The sequence below is a fragment of the Camellia sinensis genome, chromosome 2 (genome assembly GCF_055761805.1).
Source record: "Camellia sinensis isolate YWXY chromosome 2, ASM5576180v1, whole genome shotgun sequence".
Lineage (NCBI taxonomy): Eukaryota > Viridiplantae > Streptophyta > Magnoliopsida > Ericales > Theaceae > Camellia > Camellia sinensis.
In genome coordinates, this window is record NC_138962.1 from 223,322,645 (window position 1) to 223,337,555 (window position 14,911).

Below are 14,911 nucleotides of genomic sequence, written 5' to 3' on the forward strand. Positions count from 1 at the left end.
CCATCTAGAAGAGTATTCTATGCCATACCTTTTTTTGTTCTTTACAAAAAAAAAAAACCAATTAATTCTGATATAAATACAAAGACTGGTGGGATCATCAAAAGTTGACAATAATTGCCCTCGCCTTTCTAGAACTTTATTTTATTTTTCAATTCTTTGAGCCACCCCATTTTCTCCCTCCTTTTCTCCTATGTCTCCATCAATTTGGATTAAGCTTTTTCCCCCATTAATGGATTGAAACGTATATTTTGACCCATACCACTCACCATAAGACTATTAATCTTCTATCTTTTGTGTTGAGATAATATAAGAAAATTTTATTTTGATCGGTAATTGTAGCCACACAATTTTATTATATTTATGTTTTTGAATGTAAATCACTTATTTTTTTCTTAAAAAAAATTATGATAAAAATTATATAATTATAATTATTGAATCAATTTGAATTTTTTTAAAGAAAATCCATATACAAAGACTCACTAGATAAATTATTTAAATTATTAAAATAAAATCTATAATGAACTTTACAGACTTGACTGTATTGTCTAATCCTTCAATTAGATTGGAGACAACCTTATTTCTACCAATTTTTCCCTCCTAGTGTCAAATATCTTAAAATTGACAATTTGTTCCAGCCTCCTTTAAAATCTAAAAGATTTTTATTTTTTATTTTTTATTTTTTATAACCACTTTTATATATGCACATACAACTTAAGATCAACTTAGACCATCTCCAACGGTGAACCAAACTTGGCATCAGATTCAAATTTTGGTGAAAAAAAATACTTTTTGGTGCTCCAATCGTTTCACCAAATTGATATCAAAATGAGAATTCAACAAAAAAATCATCAAACTGAAAATAAGGTACTGATTTTACCAAATTACTGTTCCTGACCGTTAAAGCAGAAAAGCTTGAGAATTTTACACATGGTGGTCGACCACCTGGATGACCACCTGGTCAACCCCTTGGTCGACCACCTGGTTGACCAACAAGTCGACCAGTGCATGCAAACATTGGCCTGCGAACTGGTTCAAACAGTTCAAATAGGTAAGTTCAAACAGTTCAAAAAGATTAAAAAAAAAAAAATTGGCTTTACCGGTTGACCAACCGGTTGACCCACAAAATTTTGATACACCATTGGAGCAACTGATATCAAATTCAGAAAATGAGTCATTTTTTATTCAAATTTAGTGAAAAAAGAAGTTCACCGTTGGAGATACTCTTACACTTTATAATTGAATTGTGATGATAATTTGTTTTGTAGCTTTCATGCATGTCATGACTATTGTGAATTATGTAACTTTCATGTATGTAACTTTCAGGGTTGTGCTTGTCATGAACACTACATATATTTTCATACGGAAATTCTAATATATATCACCTTTAAAAGAGTGTATCATATGCATTATGTTATATTTTCTTTTAATTATAACATATTTTCTTTTTTAGCTGTGATATTATTTTAATTATGACTTATGAATTCTTTAGTTATATTTCATATTGTGTTTAGTTATGTCATTTTTTATTTTTTTAGTTATGGCTTAGAAAATTAAAATTATGTCATTTTTTTTTAATTATGAGGTGCATATGGTGCATACCTTTTAAAAGTTGAAGGTGTGCACCACAGTGTTTCCCATTTTCATATTAAAGTTTTTTTTTTTTTTTTTACCAACAAGAGTTTAGTTTAGTGGTAAAACTTTTAAATTCCTCACTCAAAACCTGAGTTCGAGTCTCCATAACTCTTTGTTGGGATTAAACATCCTTCTTAGCATCTAGAGCATGTGGAGGGTCTTAACTTCGGCCCTGACATTGGTACGGTGAGGTTCTCTGCAGATACACTATGAGTGTTAAGAAGCAATATTTCCTAATAGATATGTGAAGTAGTCTATTTACACATCTATGAATCAAAAAAAGTTCATATTTTTTTCTGATATAATCCACCAAAATGATTTCCTCAACCCATGGCATGAAGTGGGTGGAGTGGAATGTCCAGCCCATGGGCCAGGTTGGGGCTCCTCCCCCCCCCCAAAAAAAAAAATATATATAGTACTATAAACAAATTTGAATCACCTATTTGTATGGAGTTTACACAGATGGATAACTCGATATTTGTTTTGTGATATGACCATGCTATATGTTATCGTAAATAATTGTTGTGTAAGAGCACATTGAGGTTGTACCTTTCAATTAGTGGTGCTCATGGTTCGGTTGTGGTGAAGAACTTTTAATTTGTCATTCGTCTAAAATTAGGTCAATTGGAGAAAGTCAATTCACAACCGTCCTCCGAATTAGTGGATGGATGCAGATTGATTTGGCAGTTTACACTTTATAAATTTTCAGCATAATAAAACCTGTTGACATAAATTTTTTATATATTTTTTTGGATAACAATCCAATCTGTTTTATTAATAATTACAACAAATATGGATAATAATCCAACAAACCTCCATGTTAACAATGACTACAAATTAGGGGTGCTTGCAGTTCAATTGCGGCCTAGGAACATTCAATCTGCCATCTGTTCAAAACTAAGCAAATTGGAGAAAATCAATTTGTATTCACTTGCTTATCATCACTTATCTGTCCAATATGCAACAGATCGATTTGGACGGATCAGTATATTCGCTAAGCACCCCTACTTTCAATCATTTGATTGAGATGGAGAGAGAATTAAGTCAGTCTTATACAAAGGCAAATGAGAAGGATTTTTGTGCATAAAATATGATTCCAAGATGATTGGAAGGATGGTTTTTATCAAACATGCTAGATTGGGGGTCTTTATTTCTATGTTCCTTTACAAAATTATAAGAAAGGTAAATTATATTTTTTACCCCTGAAGTATTTACTTAATTCTCACTTTAAATCTTCTCTATTTGATCCTTAAATTATTAGATTTTTTTTTTTTTTGGGTTGATGTGATCCTTAAAGTCCTAAATTTATTGGTAAGTTCCAATTTAAACTATGAATTATCTAACACTCTCCTTGACGTGCAACCACGTCTTACACATAAAAAAATAAATAGAAATACAAAACAAAATACAAATAGAAAATAAATACAAACGAAGAGATCGGAATCCAAAATCTTCCCCCGACCAAAGTTTTGATACCATGTTAGATCACCATGAGTCTCAAAAGTTTAAATATTTAAAAATAGACACAACAAGTATATGGAGTTATCCAACACAGAGTGATTTTTCACTCATGCAAAAGGGAATCCAAATAATCTTCATAGAGAGTGATAACTTTTGTATTTAGGACATTGTAAAATGGGCAATGCTTCAGTCCATTGTTTTGAAAATCGGACCGGTGAGCGAATCGGAAAAGGAATCAGGTGGATGGGTCATTGGTTCAATCGTCGGGTCGAAGCGGTCGAACCGTAATGTCATAATTAATATTATATAATTAAAAATATAATTATAAATTATAAATAAATAAAAATATATATAATTATTGAAATAATAAAAAAAAGTGTTGCACAATATTTACTAATAATATTTAATAAAGTCATAATTGATAAAAAAAGTCAATAGTTTTAAAGAAATTAAAAAAATTTAACATTCCCTCCAAACAAATTGATTGAATGCTAGATTTAATTTTGGAGGGAAATAAAATTTTCAACTCTCCCTCCAATCAAATATGATTCAAACAATTTGATTGAATCCCACATTCAATTTTTAGGTTCTCTTTGAACAATTGTTTTCCTATAAATAGGAATAGACTTTCATTACTTCTTCAAGCTTCCAATGAGACTCCTTCTCATGAGAGGAGACTCTTGAAGTAAGAATTTTTAGTCAAAATTTTGATATAATATATATATATATATATATAAGAAAGAAATTAAAACCATGCTTCAGTCCAATATGTTAAAACAGAGATTCTAAATCTTCGGGCAAAAAACAAGGACCTATTCAAGAGAAAGTAAAACATACAAACAGAGAAGATTACGCATTTCCTATCTCCAACGACAAAGTACAAACTAACAAAGTAAAGATCACCTCTCTGGCCAAGCATCAGAGGAGGCCTTCATATATCATATTTCAGTCACTATTTCTATGGACATTCCCTCATCAACAAATTCAGATAATTATGCCGATACTCCATTTTTGTTTTCCATCAATTTTCATTTTCTTGTTTGGTATTGTGGTAGGATGATGAATCTCTCTGCTGTTAAGCAAAGAATTCAGAAGTGTCAAATGAGAAATTCGGTTCAAAATCAGCTTGATTAAGTGAGAAATCCAAGCTCCCAATCGAAGAGTTGGCAACTAAAGCCGAAATCATCTCAGAAAAATCAGATTTTGAATGTTGTATCTGACTCAGTCCAAAGTCATCCATCTGGCACGGAAACACTGAGAAAAGGTCGGATTCGGATGTCTCTGGAGAGAAAAAAGCCCGGGAATCACTACCCAAGAAATTATTTTCCTTGACAGAATCCAGGATAATGTTGGTTTCAACATTTTCAGATTCAATTGGTGTCGAGGGAAATGAAAAGGAAGTAAAGGTTTCCTCTGTGAGGCCAAGGTCCTCAATTTTAACTGTATGGCCCGCTCCAAATTCAAAGAGCAGCTCTTGGGATTGACTCTGATTTTCATCTCTGTTCTGTTTTGAACCTTCATTTCCAATTGAAGCCAAGGCCGGGATTACCTGAGATGTTTGGATACAGGTGTGTCTTCCTCGGTATGTTATCTCAAAGATTGAAGGGTCTTTATCTGATTTCTGGACTAGCCTTGTTGCCAAACAGCCTTGTGCATGACGATGAGTGCATCTATAATACGACCTGCAACCGCAACAACCCACGTTAAACCAGGGTTCAATGAAATGTATGTACACATAACTATGATCGTATGGATGTATTTACGTATATATGTATGCATTTCACATGTGCACGTTATGCACATAGATGGTCACAGCTGATTGATGATGATGACAGTAATACCATCAAATTCAATATAACCGAAATAAAATGATATATATCTTTCTTGCAAACTTATGCCATGTCCATTTAAGCATATAGATGTATATATATGGTTGTTTTCATTTAGATGAGCTTCCACAGGACAGAAATTTGGGGGCTAAAGCCCGGTTTTTAAAGGGTAAAAGGTGGTTTAACAAGAACCGGAAAAAAATAGCTTTTAACTTCATTTTTCTTTCTCCAATCTTTTTCTCACTCCTTTTCTTTTCCCTCACAAATTCAAGATCCAAACACAACCTAAGGGACCGCATAGACAATTCGAGTTCAGATAGCATATATGGTCAAGAGTACAATAGTTTAGACACCAAGTGGTCCCATCTAAAACTACCTTACAGCAAGTGGGCAAGTATTAGTGGGGTAAGAGAGCATGTAGTTGTTACATTAAAGTTCAATTGTTTTGGGACCAAGCTAAAAAAGACATCAAATATTGTTTGGGGACATCATGAAAGTTAGAACATGGAGGTCAATTCCAAATATATCTTCTCAACTTCACATAGAGTTTAAATTCCCTATAATCTCATCAACCTTGATTTCGCTTTAATTTGAATTACTACTATATTTTCTAGGTTTGTATTTGTGTATCTTTGTGCTCAATATACATACACTAGAAATCATGAACAAAGAGAATAGTGATGGATTTAAGTCCTGTGTGAGTATGTGACACATAAAACAAAAAGGGCTAAATTCATAATAGGAAGAGAATTTGTGATTTGAGGTGAATAAAGTGTCCTTTAATAGCTCCACTCTGTTTGTTTCGTTTTCAGAATCTGTTTTCTGAAAAACGCTAAACCTGCCTTGGTGAAAATTATGAAAAATTCAAAAACACTCGTGAGTTTAAGTTGAGCATGTTAATTTACTACTTCAAAGATAGATGTAAATCAAGTCAATAGCACAAGCTTTTCTAACCTTGGAAAATTGGCTCCCAAGATGTCTTTCTGCCCATATTTTCTCCAACTATAGCCATCTTCAAGAGGAACAACCCCTGTTTCCGAGCAAACGCACACTTGTTTAGTCCATCGCGGCAATGTCTTTCTGCAAATCCAAAAATGCAAACCAACATAGACCAAATTCAATCCCAAAAAACCAAAAAATAGACTGAATTACAAAAACCCATAAATGGTTGAGGCCTAAATTCACCTCTTCTTGTAGACAAACTAATTTAGATCAAATTCAATCTCCCCAAAAAAACAAAATTAAGCTGAATTGCATAAAACCCATTAATGGTTGAAGCCTATATTCACCTCTTCTTATAGACATCTTTGTGGCAGTGAACCTTAAAGTCCTCACTTTTTGGGCTACCACCATGTCCACCTATCTGATGAAGCTCTCCCACTGAATCCTCCAAATTTAGGATTGAAAGTGCTTTGTCGTATGAAGAAAGTATTTTTTGAATCAAAAACTCGCATGATTCGGGTGATGATGCTAAAGGGTCAAGATTGTTTTTGAGCTGCTTTGTTAGCTCTAAACCTTGGATTAGCTCATTGATCAGAGTTCCTTGGTTCAAACCCTTGGTTTGTTCCATTTTGAAATTGCACACAAACTGTTAGATGTTTTGCCTGAATGGAGAGGATCGCGGGCTGAAGGCGATGCAGAGAGTTGTGAAGGTCTAAAATTGAAGTGAATTCAGATCATATCAAGTAGGTACATTATTGGGAATTCAAGATTAGAAGGAGATGTAGCAATGTGTGATTGGTTGGTGGGAAATGAAGTGCTAGAAAATGATACAACAATGGAGGAAAATGAAGACAACCCAGAAACAGAAGAAGCTGCAAACATGGAAGTAGATAAAATGGCAAGTGGGTGAGTGAGATCACTATGTTTTAAGGTTTGAAAATGAGATAAAAAGTGACTAAAATGTGAGAATTTGAATTGGGGATTATGGGTAGAGAGAGAGAGAGAGAGAGAGAGAGAGGCAGAGAGAAAGAGAGAGTGTTTGCAACCACTAAGGAAAGGGCTTTTCTTAGTGAAGAAGTTGGGAGGAAACAGAGGAAGATATAGGGGTGGGAAAAGACGAGGAAAAGATAATTTTTTACTGTTGAAAAGCCAAATTGTTTTTTAGACAAAGGTACATGACAATTGTAGATAAGAAGGAAAGAAAATCCAATTAGTGACCGATTCAAAGGCCCTCACATATCTCTCTCTCTCTCTCTCTCTCTCTCTCTTCTGTTTGTGAAGCTTTTAACCTTCTTATACCATAGAATTGGATTGGACAGGAGTTGATTCAATATTTTATATGGTTGTTGCTTGTGACTCTGATGATAAGGTTAAAGATTTAAAATTTGAGTTGATAAAACGACTATAATTATTTTGTTATAACTTATTAATTTACTAACATCTATTATTTATCGTTTACAAATAAAAAAAAAAAAAAAAAAGCTAGGTTAAGTTTATCTCTTATCCAAATATGCACTCCCCTATCCATTTTTCATATTTTTATGGCACCATATGGCCTATTTTGATGATCAAGCATATTCGCGTAAATCTTTCTTTAAAAAAAATGAAAATAAATCAATCTTATAATCATAGTCATCTAATGTTAGTCAAATAAACAAATGATAAGTATGATTTTAAGAAATATAACAAAAGAAATATATTAGAATAATGTGAGTATCATAATCAAATCAATTTGATAAAAGATTTAAATAACTAGTTTAAAAGCTTTTATTTTTATAATCTTCAATGCTTCATCAAATTTTTTATTAAATTTGATAAAGAATTTAATCTAATGCACTTTAATGGTTTCATCAAATCAAGCCAGTCATCCGGTCTAGAATAAATTTTCATCAAATCCATCCTAAAATCAGTTGTCCAGGAGATTGTTCACTCAGTGGTCACTTGCAAAATTTAACAAAAAAATAAACACTCCATTTATTTGATAAAATAAATTTCGCTCACTTTATTTGATATTAATATGATGAAACAGTTGGAACACTACTTTTATTAATTTTTCATCGAATTTAAATTTAATAAAACATTGGAAATAACCTAAAGGACAATAAGAAATTCATATATATCATCTGATAAAGAAGCACTTACTCTATTAGGCAATTTTCCTAATCTTACAAGCTAAAAAGATTAACAAAGATCATAATAAATAAATAAATAATTAAAAAAAAAACTTGCATAAAATTGAAAATTTACTGTTCAGTCTATGAATTTAATTCTTCAATCAAATTAATGTACAAGATAAGCTCACAAAACTAGTCCAGTAGAATTTTCCATGAAATTGAGAGAGAGAGTGATGGAAAGTCAAAGAAAGGAGAGAAAGAAGATGGGAATAATCTTCGTACCTGCTTCCGCGTTGCTTACTCCCACAGTCCAAAAAGTAGATGAGAGAGAAAGAGGAGAGAGAAAGAGGAGTGTGCGAGTCTATGACGTACAGCTTTGTGTCATGTTCAAACCCTTGCTTACGCTGATTGCTGATAGACCATAGAGGGGGGACAATTTTTCTCTGTGGGTCACAATTTTCTCACTTATATTCCTTTATTTTTTTATTTTCAATGTATTAAAAAAGAAAAAAAGAAAAAGTAATCAATCATCCAACATTTCTGTATAAGCACGAAATAATTCTTTTCGTATGATCCTGTTGATCAAGTTTGCGCTCCTCAAAACGTCGTCGCTTTGCCACTTGAAAACACAAACGTGAGCTAACTGGCGGGTGTGTGCCGGAAACCCCTCCGATGCCTAAGTCAGCACAATAGATACTAAGACACAAAAGCTCTGTGAATTCAGGAATCAAAGTTATGTTACCTCTTCTTAGGTGATGTTATGAACTTTTATAGGTTCCGCGTGACACAATCCTAGTAGGACTCTTACTCCTCTATATAGAGTCCCCTAGGAATCATACTCTTGAAAGATAATACTTATCCTTCAACACCCCTTCACTGTTTAAACCAAGTGAGATGATTTTACCTCGGTAGCATGACAAAACAACCGAGCTAACACGGCCATACTAAACTGGCAAAAGTGACCGAGCTCTAACTAGCTCGGTTCTTCCCTTCATAGCTTATACCTCGGTTTCACCTGCTCAAACCGAGCTACCATAGCAAGCTTGGATCGAGCTAATTGTTACCACTCTGACCGTGGTGACCAAGCTAACTACAAAGCCCTTTTACTCAGCCCTTTCTTACCGCGGCCCACAAATCGGCCCATTACACAGCTCGACCTAATTTACTTATAAATTACCCTCTCAATTTCCATGCACACATCAACTTTTAATATTATATTCAAATCATAATCATTATACAAAAGTCAAAAAAGGTAAAAATAAAAACCAAACGAGCCTAAAAAAGTCAAATTAAAATAACTAAAAAGCTAAACTATTTTAACTCTTTCCAAATGAAGACTTAGGAGCAATTATTTTGAGTTTTAAATCATCATCCCTAGCTCATTATGGTCAAATGTGACAAGATAAAAAATGTAATTACACTTTTAATCATGTATTTTGAATTAAATTTTATTTTGATTTTATTGATTTAATTTGAATAATTTGATCTTTATACTTTAACTCTAGTTTTAATTAGATTTTTCTATCTGAATTTTTGTTTTTTTTTTTTTTACGTATAGATCTTAATAGATTGATTAGTGTTTCAAAAATTATTAATTTTAACTTTTAATTTGAATAAAATGATCAAATTAAAACTAAACTTAAAATATAAGGATAAAAGTAAAATTTGAATTAAATTACAAAGTTAAAATTATAATTTACCTCGTCCCACCCAAAAACATAAAAAAAACAAGAAAAAAGAAAATGATATCTAAAGTTTAATTTTATTGAGATCCAACATAAGATCTCAAGTTTTGTTAATGTGGTGAATCATGGTCAGTGAAGACCAAAGCTGATGAGACACCAAGCATTTCAGGGATCAACTATTCCTTGGGCCATTTGAAAGCAAATTGACAAATTCTTAGGTGTATTTTTCAAGGAATGTTTTTTCTTTATATGCCATTTTTTAGATATTTTTTAAAAACTTTTAATTAAGAGTAACTTTTAAAATGACACAATAAATGCAAGTGGAGTTTAATTATGCAAACTAGGGTAAATTAGAAGTGCTTTTGTTTCGTAGTGAGATTTACTAATTAAACAAAAAAAAAAAAAAAAGTTTAGAAGTCTAATTTCTTTTAAAAATAGTCAAACAAATGAAATTTATAGTATAAAGTAAATTCAGGCATCAAGAAAATCTCATCTACAACTTTTATTTTTTCATTATTTTTTGAATAACTATTCAAGCATTGTAGTTTAGTAATTTCCACATTGGACCCTTTGTTCTTCGATTTTTTTTTTTTTAAAGAAAAAATTAAATTCATTTTTGTCTTATGTTGTTTGTTCAAAAGAAACTTTGAATTTTCAAGATTTACAAGACATCTCCAATTGATTTCTAAAGATTGTTTGAATGACAAAAGAGTTGTCTCAATTCCAAGAAACTACAAAAGGTAATGACGCCAAAATTGGTGTCAAATGTGAAAGGGTGGGAATGAATAGTAAGGCTTAGGTGTCATTTTCCTTCTAGATATGAGTACCTTGTATCATCAATATCACCGTATCTCTTTTTTCATGAAATGCTTATACGTGTTAGATTTTAGAGCATCGCTAATACTCCCTCCGTCCTAAAATAATGGTCCCTTTTGGGGAATTCAACTTTTTTTGGTAGTACAATTATTGCATTTGAAAAAAGTTGATTTTCCAAAATTATCCTTTTGATAGTACATTTTTTGGGAATATCAATGCATAATTGTACTTTTTATGTTGTTTATTAATTTAAAAGAAGGGTAAAATAGGAAATTTATATTATTTTTGTACTTGATTTTTGAAGAGAGACTAATATTTTGGGACAATGAAAAATGGAATAAGGGACTAATATTTTGGGACGGAGGGAGTAGTATATAGGGTAAATTACATTAACACCCTGATATTTATATTTATTATAATTTTATTCTTTACTTTTTGAAAATTACATCTTCTTCTCTGAGGTTTAAAGTTTTATTACAAATTACCTCCTGAGGTTTAAAGTTACATAACAATTCTCCCTCACCGTAATGATCATCATACATAAAATTAAATTAACAGGGAGTCACTGTAATTTTCTAAATGTGAGGGAGGAAACTGTAATAAATATAAACCTCAGGGGGTGTCAGTGTAATTTACCCTAGTATATAATGTTTATTAGTTAAAATATTTAGTATGATTTTTTTTTTGCAACTTCAATACATAATTCGATATTTTACTTCAATTCACGTTCACTAATTATATGTATTTAGTCTTTAAGGTTAGATAAAATATATTTAATCATTAGGATCATTTTCTTCTATATGTAAAGTTAATAATATTTGGATGAATAACTAAAATAAAGATTATGACTAGAATAAAAACATAAAATAATTAATAAATAAAATAAAAAATATATTTTATAATAATATTAAAATAGATAAAATGCGGTTGGAGATACTGTTATCCCTTGCTTTCATACCAAAGGTCAAAAAGAGCCACTTCAATAAGAAAAAAACGCACAATGGTATTACATGTCTTTGAGAAAATAACGTGTGATATGGGGCTTAAATTTAAAATTTAATTTTGCTCAAACCGAAAAAAAACAAAAAATTTAATGAAAACCTTTTGAAATTACCAATGAAATGGAAGTTCGAAAACTAATTACAAAAAAGTAAAAATCATCCAAAATGCTCATTTTTTTATTTTCTTCTACTTTCTTCCTTTGTAACTTTGATCATTGACTTTTACAGTTGGCAATCACTCTTTTACTAAAGTCTAACTCCAATTTTAATTCAAGATGATAATTTTAATGCAAACCCAATCTTATTTATATAATGAGGAAGTTTCAATTTTTATTTTTAAAGATGGGGCTTGTATTGTTTGAGTTAAGCCATTTCAAGTTACCCAACTAATCATATATCGTTTGGGGTGGGGTGGGGTGGGGGTGGCTCCCCTATATACACCTATTCTTCATACCATATTTTATTTTGTGCGCTCCATCTCGAGCTTACAATAATGATTGATTTGAAGCCGTTCATCTTATAAGCTTAGTAGTATAGATGAATTATGTAAAAAAAAAAAAAGAAAAAAAAATCAATTTCATCAGATATAGAAAAATGAATTAATTACATTTGTTTTTTTAATGAATAGTAACTATAAATTTAAACTTAAACCGTTCAATTTGTAAAATAAAATTCTTTGATATTTGCTGAGAGTGATTTTTTGCACAAACTGTCTTTATTGCGAAATTTATAAAAAAAATAGTTCGAATCATCATTATGGGTCTAAAGTAAAACTTATAAAAATATAGAAGATAATGATATAGAGATGAGTTATTACCAACATAAAAGACGGATCATGTTTGTGAGAATATTTTAAACTCTTAAACTTCTACTAAACTACAAGAATTTTTTTTAAAAAAAAAAAACCATTTATTTTAGGTAATTACTTAAAAAAGATACTATCTTCTACAAGGAAAATACAATATTTGCGGCTTAGCCATCACAAAGATGTGCTCACACTTAGCCGCCTGAATGGGCCAATGTGAAAGAGACGCAAAACATGCAACACAGATCAGACCACAGAATTTACATTGTCCTTACAAGTCCTCTCCTTTTCAATTATGTCTTTTGTGAATGCTTTCAATGAGAGGAGTCGAGTTAAATTTTTAAATGTTTAAACTCGTTTATTAAAAATTAGTTGAGTTCGAGCTGAACTTGAGTCAAGTTTTAAAAATTGAGTTCGAACTCGACCCATCAAATATTTGTTGAACTTTAACTCGGCTCACGCTCGCTCGATTATATAAACGAGCCGAGTTCGAGCTCGAGTTCGAACTTAAAAAAAAATTAAATTTAAATTTATTTATTTATTAAGATAGAAAAATGGAAAATTATGAGTAAAATATATAATAATACTTACATTAATAATAAATTCCATCAATCAAATATGTAATCTACACAAACACCAAACATAAATAAAAAATAAAATAGATTATTGAAAACTTATTTATTATTTTATTAAAAATAAATATTTATTTATTTATTTTTATGTTCACGAGCCAATATTAGGGCTACTCGAACTCGGTTCGATTAATAAACGAGTCTAATATTGAGTTTGAGCTCATTCATTTAATAAACGAGTCGAGCTCAAATGAATTTTAAACAAGCCGAGCTCGAACTACTCATGAATAGTTCAACCTGTTTGTAGCCCTATTTCTATGTGCCTCCTAGTACTTGTTTTCACCTTTTTTTTTTGCAATTTCACTTGACGTAACAATTCTTCAATGCATAAAAAACTCAATTACAGAATCAAATATAATTATCTTAATAGAGTGAGACTCATATATTTGGTATGACATATTTCATAGAAAAAAAATTTTCGTTTGAGTTTTTTGGATTAAATTTTTTAAAAGTTGAGTTTTTTGGTTTTCGTATTTTTTATTTTTAGTGAATATTTTTAAAATTTTAAATATTTTTTTTACTTTTTTAGATGCACCTTACTTAGATGTATCTAAAAAGTAAAAAATTTGTGAAAAATATTTTAAAAAATTGATAAATACATAAAAATACAAAAAAAAATGTACTAAATTCTCGTTTTTTTAAAATATATTTTTGGTATTTAGTAAATTTTTAAAAGGTTTTTTTCACAAATTTTTTATTTTTAGGTATATTTATGTTAGGTATGTCTAAAAATTAAAAAAATTACTTAAAATATTAAAAAAATTCAGTAAAAACAAAAAAATACAGAAAACAAGAAAGTAGAATTTTCTGAAAAGTGTTTTTGAAAAATTCTAACCAAGAAAAGTGAATTCGTGTTTGATTATATCATTGAATTATGTATACTTTTATTTTTATTTTTATAATGAAATGACACAAAAATGCTCCCTTACGACTAATAATAATCAAAAGCTTTGTGATATAGAAAGGGGAGGAGAGGGACAGAAGGAGACCACAAGATTAAACTCACAAGCTTTATTTATCGACTTTGAGTGATATATAATGCAAAACTTTGGCTTATTTTGGGAAGATGGTAAAAAGTGACTTTTTGACTTTTAATCAAACTTTTGGCTTTTTTAGACAAATGATTTGGGAAGTTGGTAAAAAGTGACTTTTGACTTTTTTGATTAATGTTTGTTTATGATGTCAAATCATAATAAAATGACCAAACTACCCCCATTTATTTAAAATATTTACGACTTCACCTATGTAACACATTTTGACCCATGAGGGTAAAATTGTAATTTTATCGTTGGCTAAAAACCAACTTCCCAAATGAAAAAAAACATAAAAAAGTCAACTTTTGGCTTTTGCTACAAACCAAAAAAAGTAACTTTTAGCCAACTTCCCAAAATATAGTAGGATTTTAAAATTATGATTTGAGTGTAGAGTTATATTTTGAGTTTGTGAGTTTTTGAATTATGATTTGAAAAGAGAAAATTTATTTAGTTATGAGTTTTGAAAAGAGATTTAAATTGAATTTTGAATTTTTAAAGTTGTTTGATTCAAAAACTTATAACTCATAATTAAATATACAAATGAAAATTCTATTCAAAATTCATAACCAATTTTTTTTTAAAATTTAATTCAAAAAAATAATTATTGATAAAAACAATTTTTTTATTTAAAATTTTTAAAAATTCTGAAAATATTTTTTATATAAAATATAAAAAAATATATTATTTTTTGTTAAAAAAATCAAAAACAAATTCCCTTTTCTTTTTCTTTTCTTTTTCAAATAACAGGCGCCAGTTACCCATAAAAAAAAAAAAATCAGTATGTTTGGTTTGAATTTTTTGAATTAAGTTTTTTAAAAATTAAGTTTTTTAGTTTTCATATTTTTTTGTTTTTAGTGAATATTTTTTAAATTTTAAACATTTTTTTTTACTTTTTAGATGCACCTTACTTAGATGTATCTAAAAAGTAAAACATTTGTAAAAAAATATTTTAAAAAATTA

General features: G+C 30.0%; 1 protein-coding gene across 1 annotated transcript; it reads right to left on the reverse strand.

The window, feature by feature from the left end:
- Positions 1-3,862: 3,862 nt before the first annotated feature.
- Positions 3,863-7,161, reverse strand: LOC114314481 (putative WRKY transcription factor 30). The gene is made up of 3 exons (XM_028260969.2): positions 6,212-7,161; positions 5,877-6,002; positions 3,863-4,775 (listed from the first exon to the last, which is right to left on the reverse strand). The coding sequence occupies exons 1-3, from the start codon at positions 6,490-6,492 to the stop codon at positions 4,169-4,171; spliced, it is 1,014 nt and encodes a 337-aa protein (XP_028116770.2). The 5' UTR covers positions 6,493-7,161; the 3' UTR covers positions 3,863-4,168.
- Positions 7,162-14,911: the final 7,750 nt, after the last annotated feature.

What these genes read in the sequence shown, in the direction of transcription:
- LOC114314481 (XM_028260969.2), bottom strand. Translation starts at nt 6,492, where the DNA reads ATGGAACAAACCAAGGGTTTGAACCAAGGAACTCTGATCAATGAGCTA. An exon ending in AAAGATGTCTATAAGAAGAG is followed by an intron (nt 6,003 to 6,211) that starts GTGAATATAGGC and finishes TTGGATTTGCAG; the next exon opens with AAAGACATTGCCGCGATGGA. An exon ending in TTGGGAGCCAATTTTCCAAG is followed by an intron (nt 4,776 to 5,876) that starts GTTAGAAAAGCT and finishes TTGCGGTTGCAG; the next exon opens with GTCGTATTATAGATGCACTC.